This window comes from Musa acuminata, chromosome BXJ1-7, assembly GCF_036884655.1.
Source record: "Musa acuminata AAA Group cultivar baxijiao chromosome BXJ1-7, Cavendish_Baxijiao_AAA, whole genome shotgun sequence".
Classification (NCBI taxonomy): domain Eukaryota; kingdom Viridiplantae; phylum Streptophyta; class Magnoliopsida; order Zingiberales; family Musaceae; genus Musa; species Musa acuminata.
Genome location: NC_088333.1, coordinates 2,091,007 through 2,108,672, shown reverse-complemented (window position 1 = coordinate 2,108,672; position 17,666 = coordinate 2,091,007). Strand labels below are relative to the sequence as shown.

General features: G+C 39.0%; 4 protein-coding genes, 2 non-coding genes and 2 pseudogenes across 8 annotated transcripts; 7 read left to right on the top strand and 1 right to left on the bottom strand.

The window, feature by feature from the left end:
- Positions 1-86: 86 nt before the first annotated feature.
- On the top strand, positions 87-774 carry LOC103990834 (calmodulin-binding protein 25-like). The gene has a single exon (XM_009410110.3). The coding sequence runs from the start codon at positions 147-149 to the stop codon at positions 666-668; it is 522 nt and encodes a 173-aa protein (XP_009408385.2). The 5' UTR covers positions 87-146; the 3' UTR covers positions 669-774.
- Positions 775-1,216: 442 nt separating this feature from the next.
- On the top strand, positions 1,217-6,628 carry LOC135580889 (transcription factor GAMYB-like). Of its 3 annotated transcripts, XM_065190645.1 has the most exons (4): positions 1,217-1,414; positions 3,111-3,439; positions 4,852-6,080; positions 6,173-6,303. In XM_065190645.1, the coding sequence occupies exons 1-4, from the start codon at positions 1,402-1,404 to the stop codon at positions 6,174-6,176; spliced, it is 1,575 nt and encodes a 524-aa protein (XP_065046717.1). In that variant the 5' UTR covers positions 1,217-1,401; the 3' UTR covers positions 6,177-6,303. The 3 variants fall into 3 exon arrangements, with proteins under 3 accessions (XP_065046717.1, XP_065046715.1, XP_065046716.1); XM_065190643.1 differs by having other exon boundaries at positions 1,218-1,414; positions 4,852-6,628; XM_065190644.1 differs by having other exon boundaries at positions 1,218-1,414; positions 3,074-3,439; positions 4,852-6,628.
- Positions 6,629-7,619: 991 nt separating this feature from the next.
- On the top strand, positions 7,620-7,773 carry LOC135680190 (small nucleolar RNA snoR134; annotated as a pseudogene).
- Positions 7,774-8,015: 242 nt separating this feature from the next.
- LOC135680188 (small nucleolar RNA U36a) lies at positions 8,016-8,100 on the top strand. Its single transcript, XR_010515429.1, has one exon. It is a non-coding gene; the product is annotated as a small nucleolar RNA U36a (small nucleolar RNA).
- Positions 8,101-8,177: 77 nt separating this feature from the next.
- LOC135680179 (small nucleolar RNA Z223) lies at positions 8,178-8,271 on the top strand. The gene has a single exon (XR_010515423.1). It is a non-coding gene; the product is annotated as a small nucleolar RNA Z223 (small nucleolar RNA).
- A 70-nt stretch (positions 8,272-8,341) lies between these two features.
- On the top strand, positions 8,342-8,441 carry LOC135680180 (small nucleolar RNA Z278; annotated as a pseudogene).
- Positions 8,442-8,804: 363 nt separating this feature from the next.
- LOC135678164 (protein MIZU-KUSSEI 1-like) lies at positions 8,805-9,972 on the bottom strand. Its single transcript, XM_065190642.1, has one exon. The coding sequence runs from the start codon at positions 9,817-9,819 to the stop codon at positions 9,103-9,105; it is 717 nt and encodes a 238-aa protein (XP_065046714.1). The 5' UTR covers positions 9,820-9,972; the 3' UTR covers positions 8,805-9,102.
- A 1,371-nt stretch (positions 9,973-11,343) lies between these two features.
- Positions 11,344-16,885, top strand: LOC135678163 (uncharacterized). The gene is made up of 9 exons (XM_065190641.1): positions 11,344-11,582; positions 11,703-11,752; positions 11,856-11,925; positions 12,024-12,129; positions 13,792-13,858; positions 14,072-14,147; positions 14,963-15,258; positions 15,887-16,020; positions 16,421-16,885. The coding sequence occupies exons 1-8, from the start codon at positions 11,390-11,392 to the stop codon at positions 15,968-15,970; spliced, it is 942 nt and encodes a 313-aa protein (XP_065046713.1). The 5' UTR covers positions 11,344-11,389; the 3' UTR covers positions 15,971-16,020; positions 16,421-16,885.
- The last annotated feature ends 781 nt before the right edge of the window (positions 16,886-17,666 follow it).

Here is a 17,666-nt window from a genome sequence, read left to right as displayed (position 1 = left end):
ACGACCACGCGGCAACCCATGGCGGGCCCACGCTCTTCTCTCGGAATACAAATCAGCAGGTGCGTCGTGGGTCTTGACTCGTGGCACAAGTCGAAGGCGTACCAAGAAGCTTCTTTTAACGCAAGCTTATCGGCGTAGGGAATGAGATGGAAGCGCTGATGGAGGAGAACTGCTTGGCCGCCGTCGCCCGTTGGTTCTCTGACGCGTTGCCCAGCGATGGGGACGCCATCTCTCTCACTTCCTCTCCCGCCTCCTTCGTCCCAGTCGCGGCGTCTCCGATGCCGCCTCGGCCGCTCGCCGACCACCCGGCCCTTCTCCGAGCCGGCAGTCCCCTGGGGAAGAGGAAGTCGCGCGCCTCGACGCGGAGGGCGTCGACGTTCATCAGCGTCGATCCGGCCGACTTCCGCCGGATGGTTCAGCAGGTGACCGGCTTCCGGCTCGACGCGGGCAGCGCAACCGGGCCGGTCCTTAGGCCGGAGCCATTCCGGCCCGGCGGAGGGCAACTGTACCCGGCCTTGGTGCCCACGCTCGACAGTTCGGCCTTCGCCGTCGGGTGGACCGGGCTGGCCGATCCGAAGGACATGAACCGCTCTCGAGTTGAACCGGTGATGGATGAGTTCGAGCCGTTCACCGGTTTTCCGACGCTCGAGTCGTGGGGTTCCTTTTAGAATGTTTTCTTTTTCTTTTTTTTTTGGGAAAAAATCGTTTTTGTTTGGCTCTTTTGTTATTTGTTTTTATTTTAATTAATAATAAATCTGCTATCCTTTTAATTAATTAATGATTTTAGCACCTATTGACATATTGATTTAATACGAGAAATCTTATTAATAAGAAACTCTTCGTTCCCTTGAAGGACAATAATCTTTCAGGCACATTAATAGATCGATGAGATGATTACATTTCGATCATCGGCGAGAGCAAAGCTGCACATCGGCAAACCACATGAGCATTTATTTTTTGTTTCTACCAAGCAAAACAATAATTTGAATTAGCTTATTTTATTTTAATTATTTATTTTATAATAATTTTAATAATTATGTCTGTGATCTATTTTCATTAGTCTAATCCAAAATTAATACATTTAATATAAATTATATATTATTAAATTATTTATAATTATTTAATTTAAAATTATAATGATATTATTAATATTTTATAAGTTGAAATTTGATGATACATAATATAATTAGAAAAAAATATATAGTATAATTAATTAGGTTTCGTTGAAATATGAGAAAACCTTCTAATATCTTATTATAAATTCTCTGTTATCACTTATAAATAGATAGGACCTTAGACATAACCTCCTCAACTCTCTCCCCAAACCATCGTATGATAGGAAGAAAGATAAAGGAAAGGAGTACTGCTGATTGAGCCTTACAGATCAAACAGAAATATCTGATGACATCAAAAGGTAAGCATAGATCTATATATTTGATTTTAATCCTGAATTACCTTTATACTCGAGAATTGCTAAGCAGTCGCCGTCGACCTTGCTGCGAATCTGCGGCAAAGGCTGCGCTGGGCAGCGTGCGTGCCGCAGCGCAGCAGGCGGCAGCCGTACGCGGGCATCACAGTGCCCATGCGACGGCCGGCCGCACACGGCCAGAACCCGTCCATGCGACGGTCGGCCGCACGCAGGCAGACAGCCCAGCGGCGGCCGTGCGTGGGTAGGCCGTGCACAGGCGGCGGCCGCGCGCGGGCAGGAACCGCCGCAGCGGCCGCGCGTGGGCAGAGGCAGCCCCGCGGCGGCAGCGGCCGTGCGCTGGCAACAGCCGCGGCCAGCCGTGCGCGCCGTGCGCAGGCAGGAAAGGCCGCAGCGGCCGCGCGCAAGCAGCGGCGCACGCTGGAGCCGCCACAGCGGCCTCCCGCGAGCGGCGGCAGCGCCGCACGTGCAGGCGGCGGTGGCGGGGCAGGCAGATAAGGGTTTTAGCATATTTACAGTTTTGCCCTCGAGGCTAGTTTTGTAAAATTACAGTTCTACCCCTTGCAAAATTTTGTAGCTCTGTGCTGTCAACATATTTACAGTTTTGCTCTCGGGTCTAATTTCTGCTAAATTACAGTTTTACCCTTCGTAAAGAACATATTTCCGATTTATATCCTATCAAATATTTACAGTTTTATCATTATGAAATTGAGAAATTTAGTTTATATTCTCAATTATAAAATTGATAAATATGATTTATTATAATTATGATTAAATTTAATAAATAATTATATTTTTTGATCATTTGATTGAATTTAATTTTGGGAAAAAGGATCTACTCCTTGCAGATTGATAACAATCTTGAATTAAAGACGGTACATTGCAGATTAAATAGAAATATCTGAACAGAGACATCAAAAGGTATGTTAAACGAGATCTATATATTTGATTTCAATCCTGGCATAAAGGTTATTTTCACATTTTAATACAGCATATTACAGATTTTTATGTTTACAATTATCCCTTGGGAACAATTGGGATGGTGAATCTTTCTTCTTTCTTCTTCATTTCCTTTCCTTTCCTTTGAAATGGACAATGCTTTCCTTCGGTAAGAGAACGATGAATCTTTCTTCTTCTTTCTTTTGGGTCGTCATGTTTAGAACTTGTAGTATTCGGGTTGGGATTGGTTGTTCAGTATTAGGTTTCTGTCTCGGCTGATTCAACCATAAAAAGGTGATCTGGGTTTCTCTAAAGATTATTTAGCTTATTCGGTGGATCCATCTATTCTTAGCTGTGACAATGTGTTTGGTTCTTTGTGATGCCATTAATTTAGATCACTTTTTGCAGAGTTGGGTTTGAAGCTGCAACGGAAGTGTGCCTTTTTTTTTTTTATCAGCTTCATCTACTTTTTTTTTTTTCTTGTTTGCTTTCTGCTCGCAAAAAGAGAATAGTTCTTTATTCCTTCATCCTTTCCATTAAAATGCATTGCATCAGCCTACTGTTATCTCAGTTTGTATTCACTAGATTACACTTCAGGACTTAATTTTCCTAGTTTGTATTCACTATATTACACTTCAGGACTTCTTTTTCCTGTTTACTGTAGACCTTCATTTTGTTCTTCGCTGATATGATTTGAACATTTACAAGCCATTTTCGGATTGTGGATCTGTGAATTGAATCGTAGACAAAATGGAGCAGATAAACTCACAACCATCTGAAGAAGATAGCTGTGGTGAATCGACGAACAAAGGGAATGAAGATTTGAAGAAGGGACCATGGACATCTGCTGAGGATGAGATTTTGGTGAATTATGTTAACAGATTTGGTGAGGGGAACTGGAATGCCGTTCGGAAGCACACAAAACTCCGTCGATGTGGCAAAAGCTGTCGTCTACGGTGGATTAATCATCTCAGGCCAAATTTAAAGAAAGGTGCTTTTACAGAAGATGAGGAGCAGCTGATCATTGCACTCCACTCTAAGATGGGAAACAGATGGGCTCAGATGTCTGCATTTGTAAGGCAGTCTCTCTCTCTCTCCCTCCTTGTGATATGACATAGTGCTCGTATATGGTGCATGATAAGTAACCAATATACTGCCTTAATTTGCTTATGCATTAGTTGAGGGAAATGTTTTTGCTGAATGTTCTCATGATGGTTTCTTTTGGCTTGTGCTTAGAGCCTTAGATTAGTGCAGTCCTTCTTGTTTAGTTGGGCAGTTATGAAGCACTAACAATTGTTAAAGAATACTTATGGCTGGAGATAATTTGATGTTTCAAAGACCATCAAAATTGCTACTCAACATTTAGTCTCCATGAATTTTCATGCTCAACATAAGGGAATATTATAGGAGGAAGAGAGGTGAGAGAAGGATGAGAAGAAGAGGAGGGTTGTTGACAGTCAACAGCCCAACTGTTGGCAGTCAACAGATGCTGACAGGCTGTCCAAATAAAAAAAAAAGAAAAACCTGTTTCTAACCTGATGAAATTGTTCTGTCCAAGCCTTAGTTCTGGACTGAACCAGTAAATACTGACAAGTATGTGCTGGGTATGATTGGTCTTTTGAACCTTGCTTGTCATATCCATCCGTATGTAGTAGGTCTCTACATGATCTCCACAGTACTTGAATACTTTCTCAAAGAATATATTATAAAAAAATAAAAATAGGATATTTGGACAATAGTTTGTTGATACTTCTTGGGAGTTTTTGTTCTCAAATGTTGATACACTTATTATAGTCCAGAAGGATGTTGAATTTGTTATAATATTACATGGTGTTTGTATAAAATTTTAAAAATAATGATAAAAATTAAAACTTTTATGTTAAACTATTGTAATTTTCTCTTTATTGTTGAACTATTATATTAATAAAATAAATTTCTTTCATGAGAAATGGGTTTAATGCTAGTTATTTACTTGTTGTGATTTACAAGGTTTTTCATTTATAGTAATTTGTATATTATTTTTGCTTACATTTTATGTTAGTCCCTTTTTAAAAAAGATTTGACATATTGGCATATGGAATATTGGCATATCCATATCATAGATCGTATTTTATCTAATAACTTTATTCATGTTTATAGCCCTCAAGGCATGTGTCCAACATTGAAGTGGTGATATTCTTGACTTAGCCACCATTAAAATTTCAGTATATTTTTTTTCTTTTTTTTTTTTAATCTGGTTGACACAGTTAGATACAGGTATAGTTTCCATCTACATCTTAAACTTTCTCCAGTAGGATTATATAACAAAATTCTGTATGCATGCTACTTTGGAAGTTGTTTCATACCAAATTTAAATGAAGTAGTTCTATCCTGACCATACACAATATTTTCGGCATCTTATTCTTGGTGTATTTTGATTTTTCTTACGATTTTAGCTATTTGATTTTCCCTATTATGATCCTGCAACTCATTTTATTCCTTTTTAGTTGCCTGGGCGTACCGATAATGAGATAAAGAACTACTGGAATACACGAAAGAAGAGATGCCAGCGTACTGGTTTGCCCCTTTACCCTCCAAATGCATGCCACAATGTCTCCGAGGAAAATTTGCAAAGCTCACGTCTCAGCAAGTACAGCTACAGTTATGATCAGCCTCTTGAGCTCCTTCAGGGAAGCTTCCCTGGCAGTCCTGATATTATATCTGACAACTTCCAGACAAGTTATGGGGCTTCCTCCTATGCAATGCCATTTGCGGATGCAGCGGGTTTTGGATCCCAGAATTATTCCTTTGCAAATCCAACAGCTAATTGTCTTGAGCAATCTACAGACTCTGAAAAATTTCTCCTTGCCTTACATGGTAGTGTTGCGGATGTTTATCCTACAACCAAACAATTTTTGTTTCAGCCTTCAGGAAGCACACCTTGGAATTGTTTTGGTTCTCTCCATGGTGCTGATCCCAGCAGCCAGAGCCTGGCACCTTTGCTAGGTGCCGTCCCTGGCAGCCATGCCCTTCTAAATGATACCTTCTCTACTTATTGTCCCACTCGTGGAACTGCAAAGTTAGAGCTCCCTTCAGACCAATGTGTAGAGACTGATGCCAGTAGCAGGCTTACCTGCCCAGCCACACCTGTTTCAGTTTATAATGTTCAATCTCCATCAGCAACTGTCTCAGTGCAATCCAATTTTGTTTCACCATGGAAGAGTGGTCCAATGCTTCGACAGGCGCATGTACTGAGCGATGCAGAGAAGGAACCATCCGAGATGAGCTCAATTACTTCTACCATCAAACCCAATGATGTTTTCGAGTGCTCAGGTCTTAGTATCAATGATATGGAGTTGTATTCTACAGCTGTTGCTGATTCATATATGGAATCTCCATCAGCTCTCGTCTCATTGCAATCCAAATGTTTTCCACCATGGAAGAGTAGTCCGGTGCTTCAAGAGGCTCATGTACTGAGCAGTGCAGAAAAAGAACCATCTTTGAAGAGCTCCTCAGTAACTCCTATTGTTAAATCCAGTGATGTGTCAGAGTGTAGTATCAACGGGACAGAATTGTACTCTTCACCTGTTGCATTTGATAGGTATGTCAAATCTCCATCAGCTACTATCCCATTCCAGTCCAGTTGTGTTACACCATGGAAGAATGTTCCATTAAGATCAGTACTTCAAGAGGGGCATGCACCGGGCAGTTCAGAGGCAGAATCATCTGAGAAGAGGTCAGTGACTTCTATCATGAAACCCAATAATGTGATCTGCTCTTCAGGGTTAAGTATCAACGACAGAGAGTTTAATTCTAAACCTGTTGTAGCTGATACATATGTGGGATCTCCACCAGCAACTTTCTCGTTGCAATCGAAATATCTTACTTCATGGAAGAGCGATCCAGTTCTGGTAGAGGCAGATGCATTTGATAGTGCAGAGGAAGAACCATCCAAAAAGTTCTGTTAAAAGTGTTCACTGCCAAGTATGAATGACACAGGGTTGGAAGAACTCTTCGATCCAAAATTTCAGTTCTCATGCTTCCATCTGGACTGAGTTCCCGTGCCCTTCCAACGGTGGCAGTTCATTGCATTATCTTCATATTTAAGTTTTGTGGTATCATTGAAAATGGGAAAGAATTCATGAATTTTTTTAGGTCCAGAAAACATTCATTCCGACAATTACATCGTTGATGTTTCCATGTGAATAGAATGTACTCATTGTTCCACAGTATGGTGCAATAAAACAAAGAGTCTCACGGCCTGGAAGTGGAGACCTTTCTGTTTGGGTGATTGATCCATATTTCTATCTTCCACAATAATCTCTTCGTGCACCTCAAGTACTTTGTGAACAAAAGCTTTATGAAATGAAATCAAAGAAGAAGGAATGTTGTTCATATTCTAATTGAGTATTAACAGATTGAACGAGGAGCCAATTTACCTGATTGACTATTTCAAAAATGGCACACAATATTATGAAGATGATGATGACTGGACAAATATGTCCCAATTTTCTAGGATATGTTCTTTAGAGGAGGCAGCTACATTGAACTTCTCATAGATTTTATAAAAGTTTGAGTTAAAAATCATTTTAGAAAAAAAAAATAATTGAAGAAAGAGCTGCATATGTGAGAATTGTTCTAATATGAGATTGACCTAAATATTTGATAAAAAAAAAAATTATGAACAAAAATACCATGTTGGTTAGGTTCAAGAACTCATCTACTTCTACACCAGAATGCTCCTTTTAAATATTACAATAGGAAGATATATTCTGATTCAGCATCAAAGATTTTTAATTAGATAGATTGTTAAATAAATATATAAGTTGACGTGACTAAAATATTTAATAAAATGCCTGAAATAAGGATTAGCATTTTACCAGATTATAATATTTTATGGCATGGAAAAAAGTATTGTTAGATATTATTTTCATAGGAAAAAAAAGGAATATTGAAACTGGCATCGCTTATCGGGTACGGATGTGAGAACCGTGGACCCGAAATAAACCCAGGAAAACAAAACCCTAACTAGCGTTGCTGCAATCCGCAGTCTATAAGAAGGGGATCCCGTGCCGCCGACTCATCCTCTTCAATCCTCTTCTCCCTTCCTCCGCCCCCAGCGCTGCTCCTCCTGTTCTGGATCCCTAATCGGTTCCTTGTGTTGCTCTATCTCTATCTCTTTGGTTGTAGTTTGCCTTGAGGGGTAGGGTTTGCAATCTTTGATTTGCTCTGTGGTCTTCGTTCTTTGTCCGGTGTTTCGGTTCGAAGCATATCACCGCATGGTGCTACCCCGGGCTCCTCTGAGGAGCTCCGCTCCCTGGTGACGACGCGAGCCCCAATGCCCGTGCAAGATCGATTAGGCCGCGCTGTGTTGCAGATCGGTTCGCGATCTCCATCGGCTGATCTGTGTCAATGCGTTGGCTAAATAATGCATCTCTTTCATCTTTTCCTTCTCTTTAAGAGTTAGCTTGTTTTGGATCTGAAGATTGTGCCTCTCCTCACCTTCAGTTCTTTGGGGATTTGTTGCCCATAGAGCTTAGTCATGGAGGCAAAGATCGAATACCGGTGTGGTCAACGTGGTGGCATATTCTTCTTCATGAATTTGCCTCTAAAAACTCTCGCCATATGAACCCCTTTTTTCTCTTTATTTCGAAGCAATCGATCCTCATTTGGGCGATGATTACAACTTATCCGCGCTTCTGATTTTTATTCATGAAGAATAACGGAAAATTGGTTGAATTTCTTGATATGAGCCCGATTATTTTCTTTGTTATTCTTACGATGGTTTTCTTCTTACAAGTATTTGCTTGCTTCATATTAGGTTTTTTTGATCCGTTGGCTGTGATGACATATTTTACAGCTTCAAAATGCCAGTTCTGCTTCAGAGAATTCATGATTGAGGAAGCTGATAAAAGACTGAGCCTTCTCTGTTTGACATCTATTCCGAATTCTGCTTCTCTGCTGTATGTTTTCTGAGTTCTTGTACTGGCTTCGCTTGCCCATGATGTTGCTCCGTTTCGTGGTTGTAGTTGGCTCCAATTCCCTGTTTTGCAGGGAGAATCTGCTTGGTGCTGTTACTCCATATCCCCGGAGTGGCACGCGACCTTCCTGGTCATTTCTATTTGATCGCCAACACCGAATTTACTCGTAGCGTGTAGTAAATATCATAAGAGCTTTCAAAAAAGTTCGATTATAAATGTCATTTTAAGACTTCAGATGGTTGTATTGGGTCAATCCTTACACTATATGGACAATGTCTGTGGAGAAGAAAGCCACAAGTGCTACCAACTATAGTCGAGCGTAAAGGGTCATGTATCCAAAATCATTTTTCTTTTAATTTATCCTGAATTGTGAGTTAATCAAAGTCATTTACCCTCGTCGAGAACATTTTGGATATAAACATTGTCAAATTTGATCATCCGGCTTTTCTGAAACACAAGAACGAGTCTTCCATATTCCAGTAATTTACTCCGTTAGACGAATGATTCTTATTTTAATATTCTTTGTTTCGTTCATCTTGATGACCTCAAAGTTTCAAAATGTTCTCACAGACGATCATTGACATCTCCCTTCCTATGATAATTTTACATAAACAAATTGAACAACAACGTACAAATCACTGATGCTAATGTGTAGCTTTCGTATTCTGCCATATGTAAAGCAACTTAAATGCTCCCACATTTGTTGTTCTAAAGCCGAAGTAAACATTCATGTTTGCTTCCGTAGACATCTAAAACTGTATACTTTAGATGCAGGTGTCATACCCTAACGAAGAAGATGCTCAGCTCAGGCCCGCTGTTCCCGTCTGGGTTGAGCATGTAAAGCGTTTCCGAGTCCTTGCTTCCCACCACCTTGTCGAAGTAGGCCCGCATGTACGTCGTCTCTCCTTCGACGGCGTCGGTCATGTGGTCGGGGAGCACGCCTGCGCCCGTGGACACGGTGTAGAGCAGCTGCATTATCTCCAAATCCTTCTCCGAGGGCTCCCGCTTGACGCCGTACCCGATCTTGCGCCCGTTGACGAACGCCGTCCACAGTGGCTCCTCGAGCAGCTTCGTCTTGTCGGCGGCCTTCTTCTCGCACTCCAGCGCGACCCGGAGATGGTCGGAGCCCATCTCCTGCATGAACTTGCCGGTGGGGATGGCAAGCTCGAGGAGGAGGATGGGGACGCCGCGGGGGTTTTCCTGGATGGCGAGGGTGATGCGGGACTTTCGGTGGCCGAAGAGGGTGCCGGTGGTGCGGGTCGCGCCGCTGATGTGGCCGTCGGCCGCGCGGCTGCAGCGGGGGAGGGTCGCATGGAAGCGGCAGGCAGGGGTTAGGATGGGGAAGGACCGGAAGAGAGATCGGATGGCGCGGATGGCCTTGACATTCTTGACGGCCGGTCGCTTCTTCTTGGGCTGGCTAAGGGTGATGGCGGGGCGAGGGGAGGATGGGCTGGAGGCGGACTCGGGGACGACGGCACTGGCCATTGCGGTCATGGAGGACCGCAGCGGGCGCGTCGGTGGGTTCTTGAAGGAGGGAGGCGTGGGATGCACGTCGTCTGCAATGCTCGCTTTGGCTGTTTTGATGGAAGATGTGGTCAGAAGAGAGGAGGGTGGGGTGATCGTTGCCGATTGGTTTGTGTTAATTTAGGTTATCTTGGGATTTAGGTGGTAGTGGATGGGGGCAACTGTGGCCCATCTTCATTTTAGGTGCTTGGTATCGTTGCCATCACCTGCCAGCGATCGTCCAATCCTGTCGTGGTGCGTCGTTATCTCTTATAATTTTATTGTGCGTCGCGCGACAGCTTCTCGTCTATATATATATATATATATATATATATATATATATATATATATATATATATATATATACAGATAAAAAAAGAAAAACAATTCAACAAAAAATAAATAATAACAATTTGATGTAAGTGGAGGGGCATGAACACTTTGGTTGTCTGTCATGTATCAGTCCTCTATGTATTGTGTGAGATATCTTTCATTTGATGTAACTGTCCGTCGTCTCTCTGTAAACTAGTATTAGTGATTTGTATTTTGATGGAGGGTCGATTGACTACTGTCCATTTTTCCATCTTTTTATGTGGTGTCATGTAGAACAATCCATATTTGTTTGACTTGTATCAAACATATAATCTTTAATCCTGAACCCCTATTTCCATTACAAAATCAATCATAGTCCTACGACTTTTACATTGTTGACATCAATCGGGTCATGGCACATGAATTTAATTTCGAATTTGGACAGTGGCTATCAGAGCTAAATTAATCTTTTTTAATTTATTATTCGGTTTAATGAGATCAATTAGAAATAATCTTTTTATATGTAAGAATGAACTAAAATAATATCGGTTATTACTCTGTATGTAAGAATGAGCGAGGCAGAGTCATCTCTATTTTCTCAAATGTATTTTTGGGATCGAAAACAAATAATTCCTTATTACTCTGTATACTTAATGACTTATCAATTTATAAATAAAAAATTTACATCTAAAAATACAATACTCGCATTTTGATGATTTCAAAGACTTTCTTCTCCTATTTTACTTTTTAATCCTTGAGTTAATAGAGCTAATAAAAGAATTTTTCATGATTTATGAAAAAAAGGGGTAAATTAGGAGGTAGCTCTCATATTTAGCTTAGTTTTTCATAATTAAAAGATAAATTGATATGGGAATAATGACACCAACATAATGAAAACAAAATTTTCATAGGTGATTGTGTTTTGATGAAAAATGTTCACCTTTATATATTTTTTCTTTTTCTGTCGCAAAAGGTGAAGAAAGGGGGGAGAAATCGGAAAATGCATAATAAGCTCAAGAATCTCACACTAGTTTTTTAAAGTGTGAAATCGATAATTCGAGGATGGTAAATAATAAAATATTTTTTTTTATTTATTATTTTTAAAGAAATTGTAATAATAAGAGGTTGGGAAAAAAAGAAAAAGAAAAAGGAAGACTGTTAATAGTAAATTTCTTTTATTTTAGCAAAAGTGATTGTGGAGTCTCCGATTTGGGCGTTCAGTGTGTGTGTGTGAGAAAGAAAGGAAGACATGGCGGCGGCGTCGACGAGTGGCAGCGGCCGCGACATAGGCGGCAGCGGAGGAGGGTTGGCGGCAGGGGAGATGGAGGTGGAAGCGTATCGCCGCCTCTTTCCCCTCCCCTTCTACGAGCGCCACCTCCTCGACTCCGTCCGCCCCGACGCCCGCCCTCTTCATCGCGCTCGTGATACTTCCATTGCCCTCGGTTCGTCTCCCTTCTCCTTCTTCTTCTTCTTCTTCTTCTTCTTCTTCTTCTTCTTTTACAGAAAATATGTAGTCCAAAATGTTCTTACTCTGCTGTCGAACTCTCTATCATCCTTGACAGGCCCTGTTGCTTCTGCTGATGGCTCTGCTTTGGTCAAGATTGGCGACACGGTACATGTTCTCTTTCTTCCTCTTTCATTTTGTCATTTGAGCCAAGAAATTGGTTTTCTGTTTACGTGTACCACCTGCTTGATGAAATGCTTCTGCTGTGCAGACAATGCTAGCAGCGATCAAGCTTGAGGTCATGACCCCATCTGCTGATGCGCCTGATGAGGGCTCTTTAGGTCTGTCCAATGGTTATTCTCTCCAGGGGTTTATTGCTTCGCAGTTTTATCTTTGTTTTCTAAATAATATTAAGTATCGTGTAATGCTTTATGTGCAGCTATTGAGTTCCACATGCCACCAATTTGTTCGCCGATTGTTAGGCCTGGGAGACCAGCGGAGGTAGCTCCTGTAGTTTCGAAGCAATTGTCAGATGTTATACTGAGGTAATCCCATCTTTTCAGTCAGCTCTTAGGTATAGCACCGTTGAGTTGTCTAATTTTCCTTTTACCGCCGAAAAGCTCAGTGTCTAAAATTCATTCCTTTTGCAACTGCAAATTATTGAAACAGTTGCTATGTACTTTGGGTCAAGAAGACATGACCCTTTGAGTCATCATCTAAAATTGTTATTGATACTTCGTTTTGAATTTTTTGTCCGCTTTTTTTTTTTTATTTTGAATGAAGAAGATTGTTTTTCGGTTAACACCATTACTTCATTACAATTGCTCAGTTGAAGAAGGATATAGGTTATTCAAAAATTATAGAGATGATGAATTTCTTATCTTTGAATTTTTTTAACATGTATCATGTGGGAGAGAAAGGTGGGTGACAAAATGCTTTTGTGTTTGATCAAGTTGTCACTACCATTTAATGCTGAAAATGAGCCAAGCTATTCTCAAGTTGACCCCAGGTGCTAGTAAGACTACATAGTAACTGTTATCTAGGTTCGACTATTCTCTCTACATGGAAATCTACTATGACGAGATTTAGATTGGCTGTCTCTTGGTTTCAGATATGAAAGGCAACAAGTCAAGTAGCAGCTAATTTCACCTGAGCCCGAATTTAACTGTGTTATCAAAACATGAACCATGTACCTACTTTACTACTTGTTCAGCATCAGAAACTAAATCTCCTGCTTAAGGGTTGGTTTGGTTTAATGGATCAAATCGGATTAGTTGGTTGCTGAAGTTAATATGACACTTTTTTTTTTTGGGAGAAAAGTAGTAAATCAAGTGGAGAAGCCCAATTAAAGACATGGCAGACTTATGATGAAATTAACTTTACTTAAATAGTTTTATATGGTGAAGGTTTTATACCCTAAAAAAACCATTGAGAAAAAAGGCTAAGGTTAAGTTAGAGTTTAAGTTGTTTTCTGCAGCTCATAGGGTCGCTGTAGGCTAATGGAGAATTGAAGTGGTCTCAACAAGTTTACATATTTCTTTTAGAACCATAAAATGTAAATTCATCACATCTTATCCTTAATGACAAACTTCCACACAGTTAGGCTGTGTTAATTTTGCCATATGTGAATATGTGTTCAATATTTTATCTGTGCAAAATGTTGAGAAGCTTTACCATTGTATGGACATGCTTTTGTTTGTTCCTTTTATAAAATGGCAAACTTGGTTCTATTTTATTTATTTATTTATTCAGTAATTATAGTATTATAATTGTGGTTGCGCTTGACTAAAATGAGATGTATGAACTGCGCAGTGAAGCACTTCCGGTGACATCTTTTTTAGTTGTTTTCTTGATACTATAGAGATCCTCTGAACAAATGCTGGGCGTCAACTTGCAGTTGAGGATGCTAAAAAATTGCCCCACCTTACCTGCTATTTGTCCCTTTCACCTTAGTCAACAACGAGTCATACTTTGATAATCTTTACTATACATGGTCTCTAAAATGCAGAATAGTCTCTTTAATTTTTAGATGCTAATCTCCAGAGTCCTGCATCTTGACCTAAGAAGTCCCTCAATTGTCCTTTGTCACTGGAAGACCCTGTGAATCTGTATAAGAAATATTTTTCACCTCACTACTTTTCTGTTTAATCCATTATTTTTTCTAATGCTGCTTATAGATTTTGTATGGGTTGTTTGAGTTGTTGCAGTTCTGGGATGATAAATTTAAAGGAGCTTTCTTTGATTACTGGAAAAGCTGCATGGATGGCTTATCTGGTATGGTCTTTCTATTAATATTTTAATATGTCTCTGGATGATGCTTATTTTGCGTATTTATATAATTCTCTATGCATAAAGACAAAGGATGCTGTACATGCTGGCTCTGATTCATTTTAAAATTACGTTTACAAGTTTAAAGTTTGATAATATTTCCTAAGTGCTTCTCTTTCAATTTAATATGAGCTGCATGTTCTTTTTTCCTTTTTGCAGGATATTTATTGTCTCAACTCTGATGGCTCTCTATTTGATGCCTCACTACTTTCTGCAATTGCTGCATTCTCTCACTGTAAAGTCTCTTTTGATTTCAATAATGAATCAATTCTCATTCTGTAAGCCTTGAGGGTGTATTTGAGAAACATCTCTTTGGATTTTTTTTCTCCTTAACTTCTTTTTTGTTTTATTTTTAATTTAATTTAATTTTCTTTTGTCCATATTTCATGTTCTAGTGAAATAAGATTGCAACTCTGCAATTTTGCCTTTCATAAGATTTTCAATTTACATAGACGTTGCAAATGACATGCACACTTTATTGTCGCAATCAATGGGCCTACTTTAAGGAAGCATGTTCTAGTTTAGGTGCAGAATTGCATTATCTTCTTATATGTATCTTATTTTCTTAGTGTATAATTTAGTGCTCTAAAAATTCTGATTTGCTTTGGTCAAAACATGTCAAACTTTATTTTAAACAAATTATTTGGGAAACCTTATATGTTGAGTATCTGATAGTTTGTTTCATGTTACTTTATGCCTATTTATCTTCTTCAGCCATCTATAAGCTTCATATGACATTTTTTTTGTTGCTCTTATGTTTATTTATCTTCTTTAGCCATGTATAAGTTTCATATGGCACTTTGTTGAAAATTTTCACGTTGATCTCATTCAAAAAGCACTTCTTGTTTGTTGCTTGTTGTTCTCTGTTGTGTTTGAAACTTTGTATCAATTTTTTCATCTCTTTGATAGTAGTGTATACTTGATTTTGAGTCCTACGTAATAAACTATAAGAGGATTTTAAAAAAAAATAATAACATCTTTCACATTTTCGAAATATGTACTTTATACTGGATTTTGATGATTAATAATATAAATCCTGTTGTTCTTCAGTGCAAATCCCCCTTGTTTCTCTCAGTGATGATGGAAGAGTAGTTGCAGTTTCTGGGGATCTACTGGAAGATGAATCAACACCAGAATTGGTTAATAAAGAGAGGAAGCTTTTGCTGCACAGTATCCCATTTTCTCTAACATGCATACTTCACAAAAAGTACATCTTGGCAGACCCAACTGCTGAGGAAGAGTCAATTATGGAAACTTCTATAACTGTAGTTTTGGATTCTTCAGAGCGGCTGGTCTCGATCTATAAACCGGGGGGACCAGTTCTTGCCCACACATCAACTGTTAAGGTTCGTCGCAATACCATTTTTTGCAAAGCTACTAGGTAAATGACAATGGAAATGTTATTGCTAAGTGAGATATATAAACTTCTTAACTTCTTAAACATCTTAATGATGTCTTTGATGAGATATTGATGAGATTTAATTTTACAAGCGAAAGTTTTTGTGATGTGCATTTCCCATGGATGTTTCATAATTTTAGTTATCACAAAGCGTTATTGCAAAGTACAGATAATTGATTATACATTAATCTTAAACAATATCCAAAGTCTTTTCATTTGCAAGGGTAAAATTCCATAGATTGATTGTCTTCATATTCCACATTGGTAGAAGTCTTGTGCATTAGACAACCTGTTTCTTTTTTGTTTTTGTCTTAAAAAATGTTATGATTCAGTTCATTTGCATATATCAGTAAGAGTTTATGGTTGTTTAATGGCTTAGCACTTAGGTCTCACAGTTTCTGATTTAATTAATTTTTTTCCTTGTGTTGTCGCATTATACATCACTTTGGGAGAGTGTGATGGAAGACCAGTAAAGGCATATGCTAGAGACTATTCCTGTCTCTTGTTTAAATATAATGTGTTACTTATTGAGAACAGAGTCCATGAAGGCTACTAACACATTTTGTTATTTGTAGGATTGCATCGTTCTCACAAAACATAGAATGAAGGAGCTGCAGAATATATTAGAGGAATCCCTTTCTGCCATGGAGGTAGTCTAGCTCTTGTTTGTTGGAGCAAGCTGTCATTTGATGTCTATGGGTGTCATCAGGTAATACTGATCCAGATTCGTCTGTGGTTTTTCTCCCTTTCACTATGACATCACCTGTTCCTTTTTGACCAATTAGATGAAATATAGGATTTGGGTAGAAACTGTTGATTCATGCACTGATCTTTCTTTTCCATATCACTTGTCAACTATAACCACTGGGTTTGCTGGATTTTTTCTGGTTAAACTATAATGACAACCTTGATGGAATAAACTATAATGATTATCTGCTTTCTTAATTTTTTAAATTTGTTTTCCCTTTCGCATTATTAATTTTTAAAATTTCAAGTTTAAGATTAGAATGTGAATCTTTTCTATTTCCTCATTGATATTATACAAGAAATAACGAAAGTGTCTAGTCTTTCTTGTGGGAGTGATACAACTTGCATCTGCTGTTCCACAGGCATAAAAATTTGCGATCAGTTCTATTGGTCTTCGAGAATCTGATTTAGATTCTGGTCCGAAATCATGTACTCGATGCTCTACTGCTTGCAATGTATGATCAAGATCTGAAAATTGAGAGTGGGAAAGAAAAGACATGCCTAGAATCAGATGGACATTTAGCCGAAACGATTCATCTGAGCACGTGGAAACAATGGATGCTTAGTTTCTCTTCCTCCTTTTGCTCTGTTGCCATGATTTCGACTGGAGTAAGCTGAGGGTATTACTATTCTTTACCAATTCGAGTTACTTTTTTTTATTTTTTGTCTGACCTAAGATCTGCATCTGGTGCATAGCTTTTGGACTTTAATACCTTATGATAGGGATGAAACAAGAAAAACTGCAACAAAGCCATGAGTGCATGAAGAACTTGTGGTTTAGGTTTTTGTTTGTCTTATATGAGAGTTTACTCTTTCTTCACGTTTTAGTTTCTGTTGTCTGTTAAAGAAGGATGAAGACATATTGCTTTATAGGAAAATAGTGTATCTATCATAATTGGAAAAAAAAAGAGAGAATAATAGTATAACTACTAGATGCCTCCTTCATAAACTCAAATCTATTAAAATTTCAATTTGTTATTTTTCAGCAACATTCTTAACTATCAAATATGTTCCAATCAATTGAGATGGAACTTAATCAATCAGAAAATGACTATACAAGCTCATGAGATTTGCAACATGGACATTTCCTTAATCGGTATGATTAGTTGATAAGTTGAATTGTGGTTGTCACCTCAGATCCAATGTTGAGCTTGTCACAGGTAGATTGGATGTTGGGAAGATGAGAGAGAGAGATTCGATATAAGATAATAAGGAATTTTAGAGGATTTGGGGATAGCAAGGAGTATTTTGTTGTGCTTTGTAGCCATCTTTCTGTTCTATAAGCAACGGGGTCTTAGTGATTACCTTCAATAAACAGTTACCCAAGTCATCATATCCGACCATTAAAATGTTGTGGTTATAAGGTAATTGTTCGCTCTGATGGTGGGAATAGCTCGTTGTTATTTCGGCTGAGTAGACTATCCTGTTGGTGTGAGTCATCGTATCGTCCTCGTTGGTACTGAGTAATCATCCCTGGAGGACCATGATGACTTGGTAATCTTATGAATGGATATATGATGTGGACATCATGTTGCCTATGTTTCAAAGCCCTCGTATCATCTATCCCATCATGTTTTAACACATGGATTTGGTCGAGACACGATGCTT

What these genes read in the sequence shown, in the direction of transcription:
- LOC103990834 (XM_009410110.3), top strand. Translation starts at nt 147, where the DNA reads ATGGAAGCGCTGATGGAGGAGAACTGCTTGGCCGCCGTCGCCCGTTGG.
- LOC135580889 (XM_065190643.1), top strand. An exon ending in GGGCTCAGATGTCTGCATTT is followed by an intron (nt 3,440 to 4,851) that starts GTAAGGCAGTCT and finishes ATTCCTTTTTAG; the next exon opens with TTGCCTGGGCGTACCGATAA.
- LOC135678164 (XM_065190642.1), bottom strand. Translation starts at nt 9,819, where the DNA reads ATGACCGCAATGGCCAGTGCCGTCGTCCCCGAGTCCGCCTCCAGCCCA.
- LOC135678163 (XM_065190641.1), top strand. Translation starts at nt 11,390, where the DNA reads ATGGCGGCGGCGTCGACGAGTGGCAGCGGCCGCGACATAGGCGGCAGC. An exon ending in TGGTCAAGATTGGCGACACG is followed by an intron (nt 11,753 to 11,855) that starts GTACATGTTCTC and finishes TCTGCTGTGCAG; the next exon opens with ACAATGCTAGCAGCGATCAA. An exon ending in CCCACACATCAACTGTTAAG is followed by an intron (nt 15,259 to 15,886) that starts GTTCGTCGCAAT and finishes TGTTATTTGTAG; the next exon opens with GATTGCATCGTTCTCACAAA.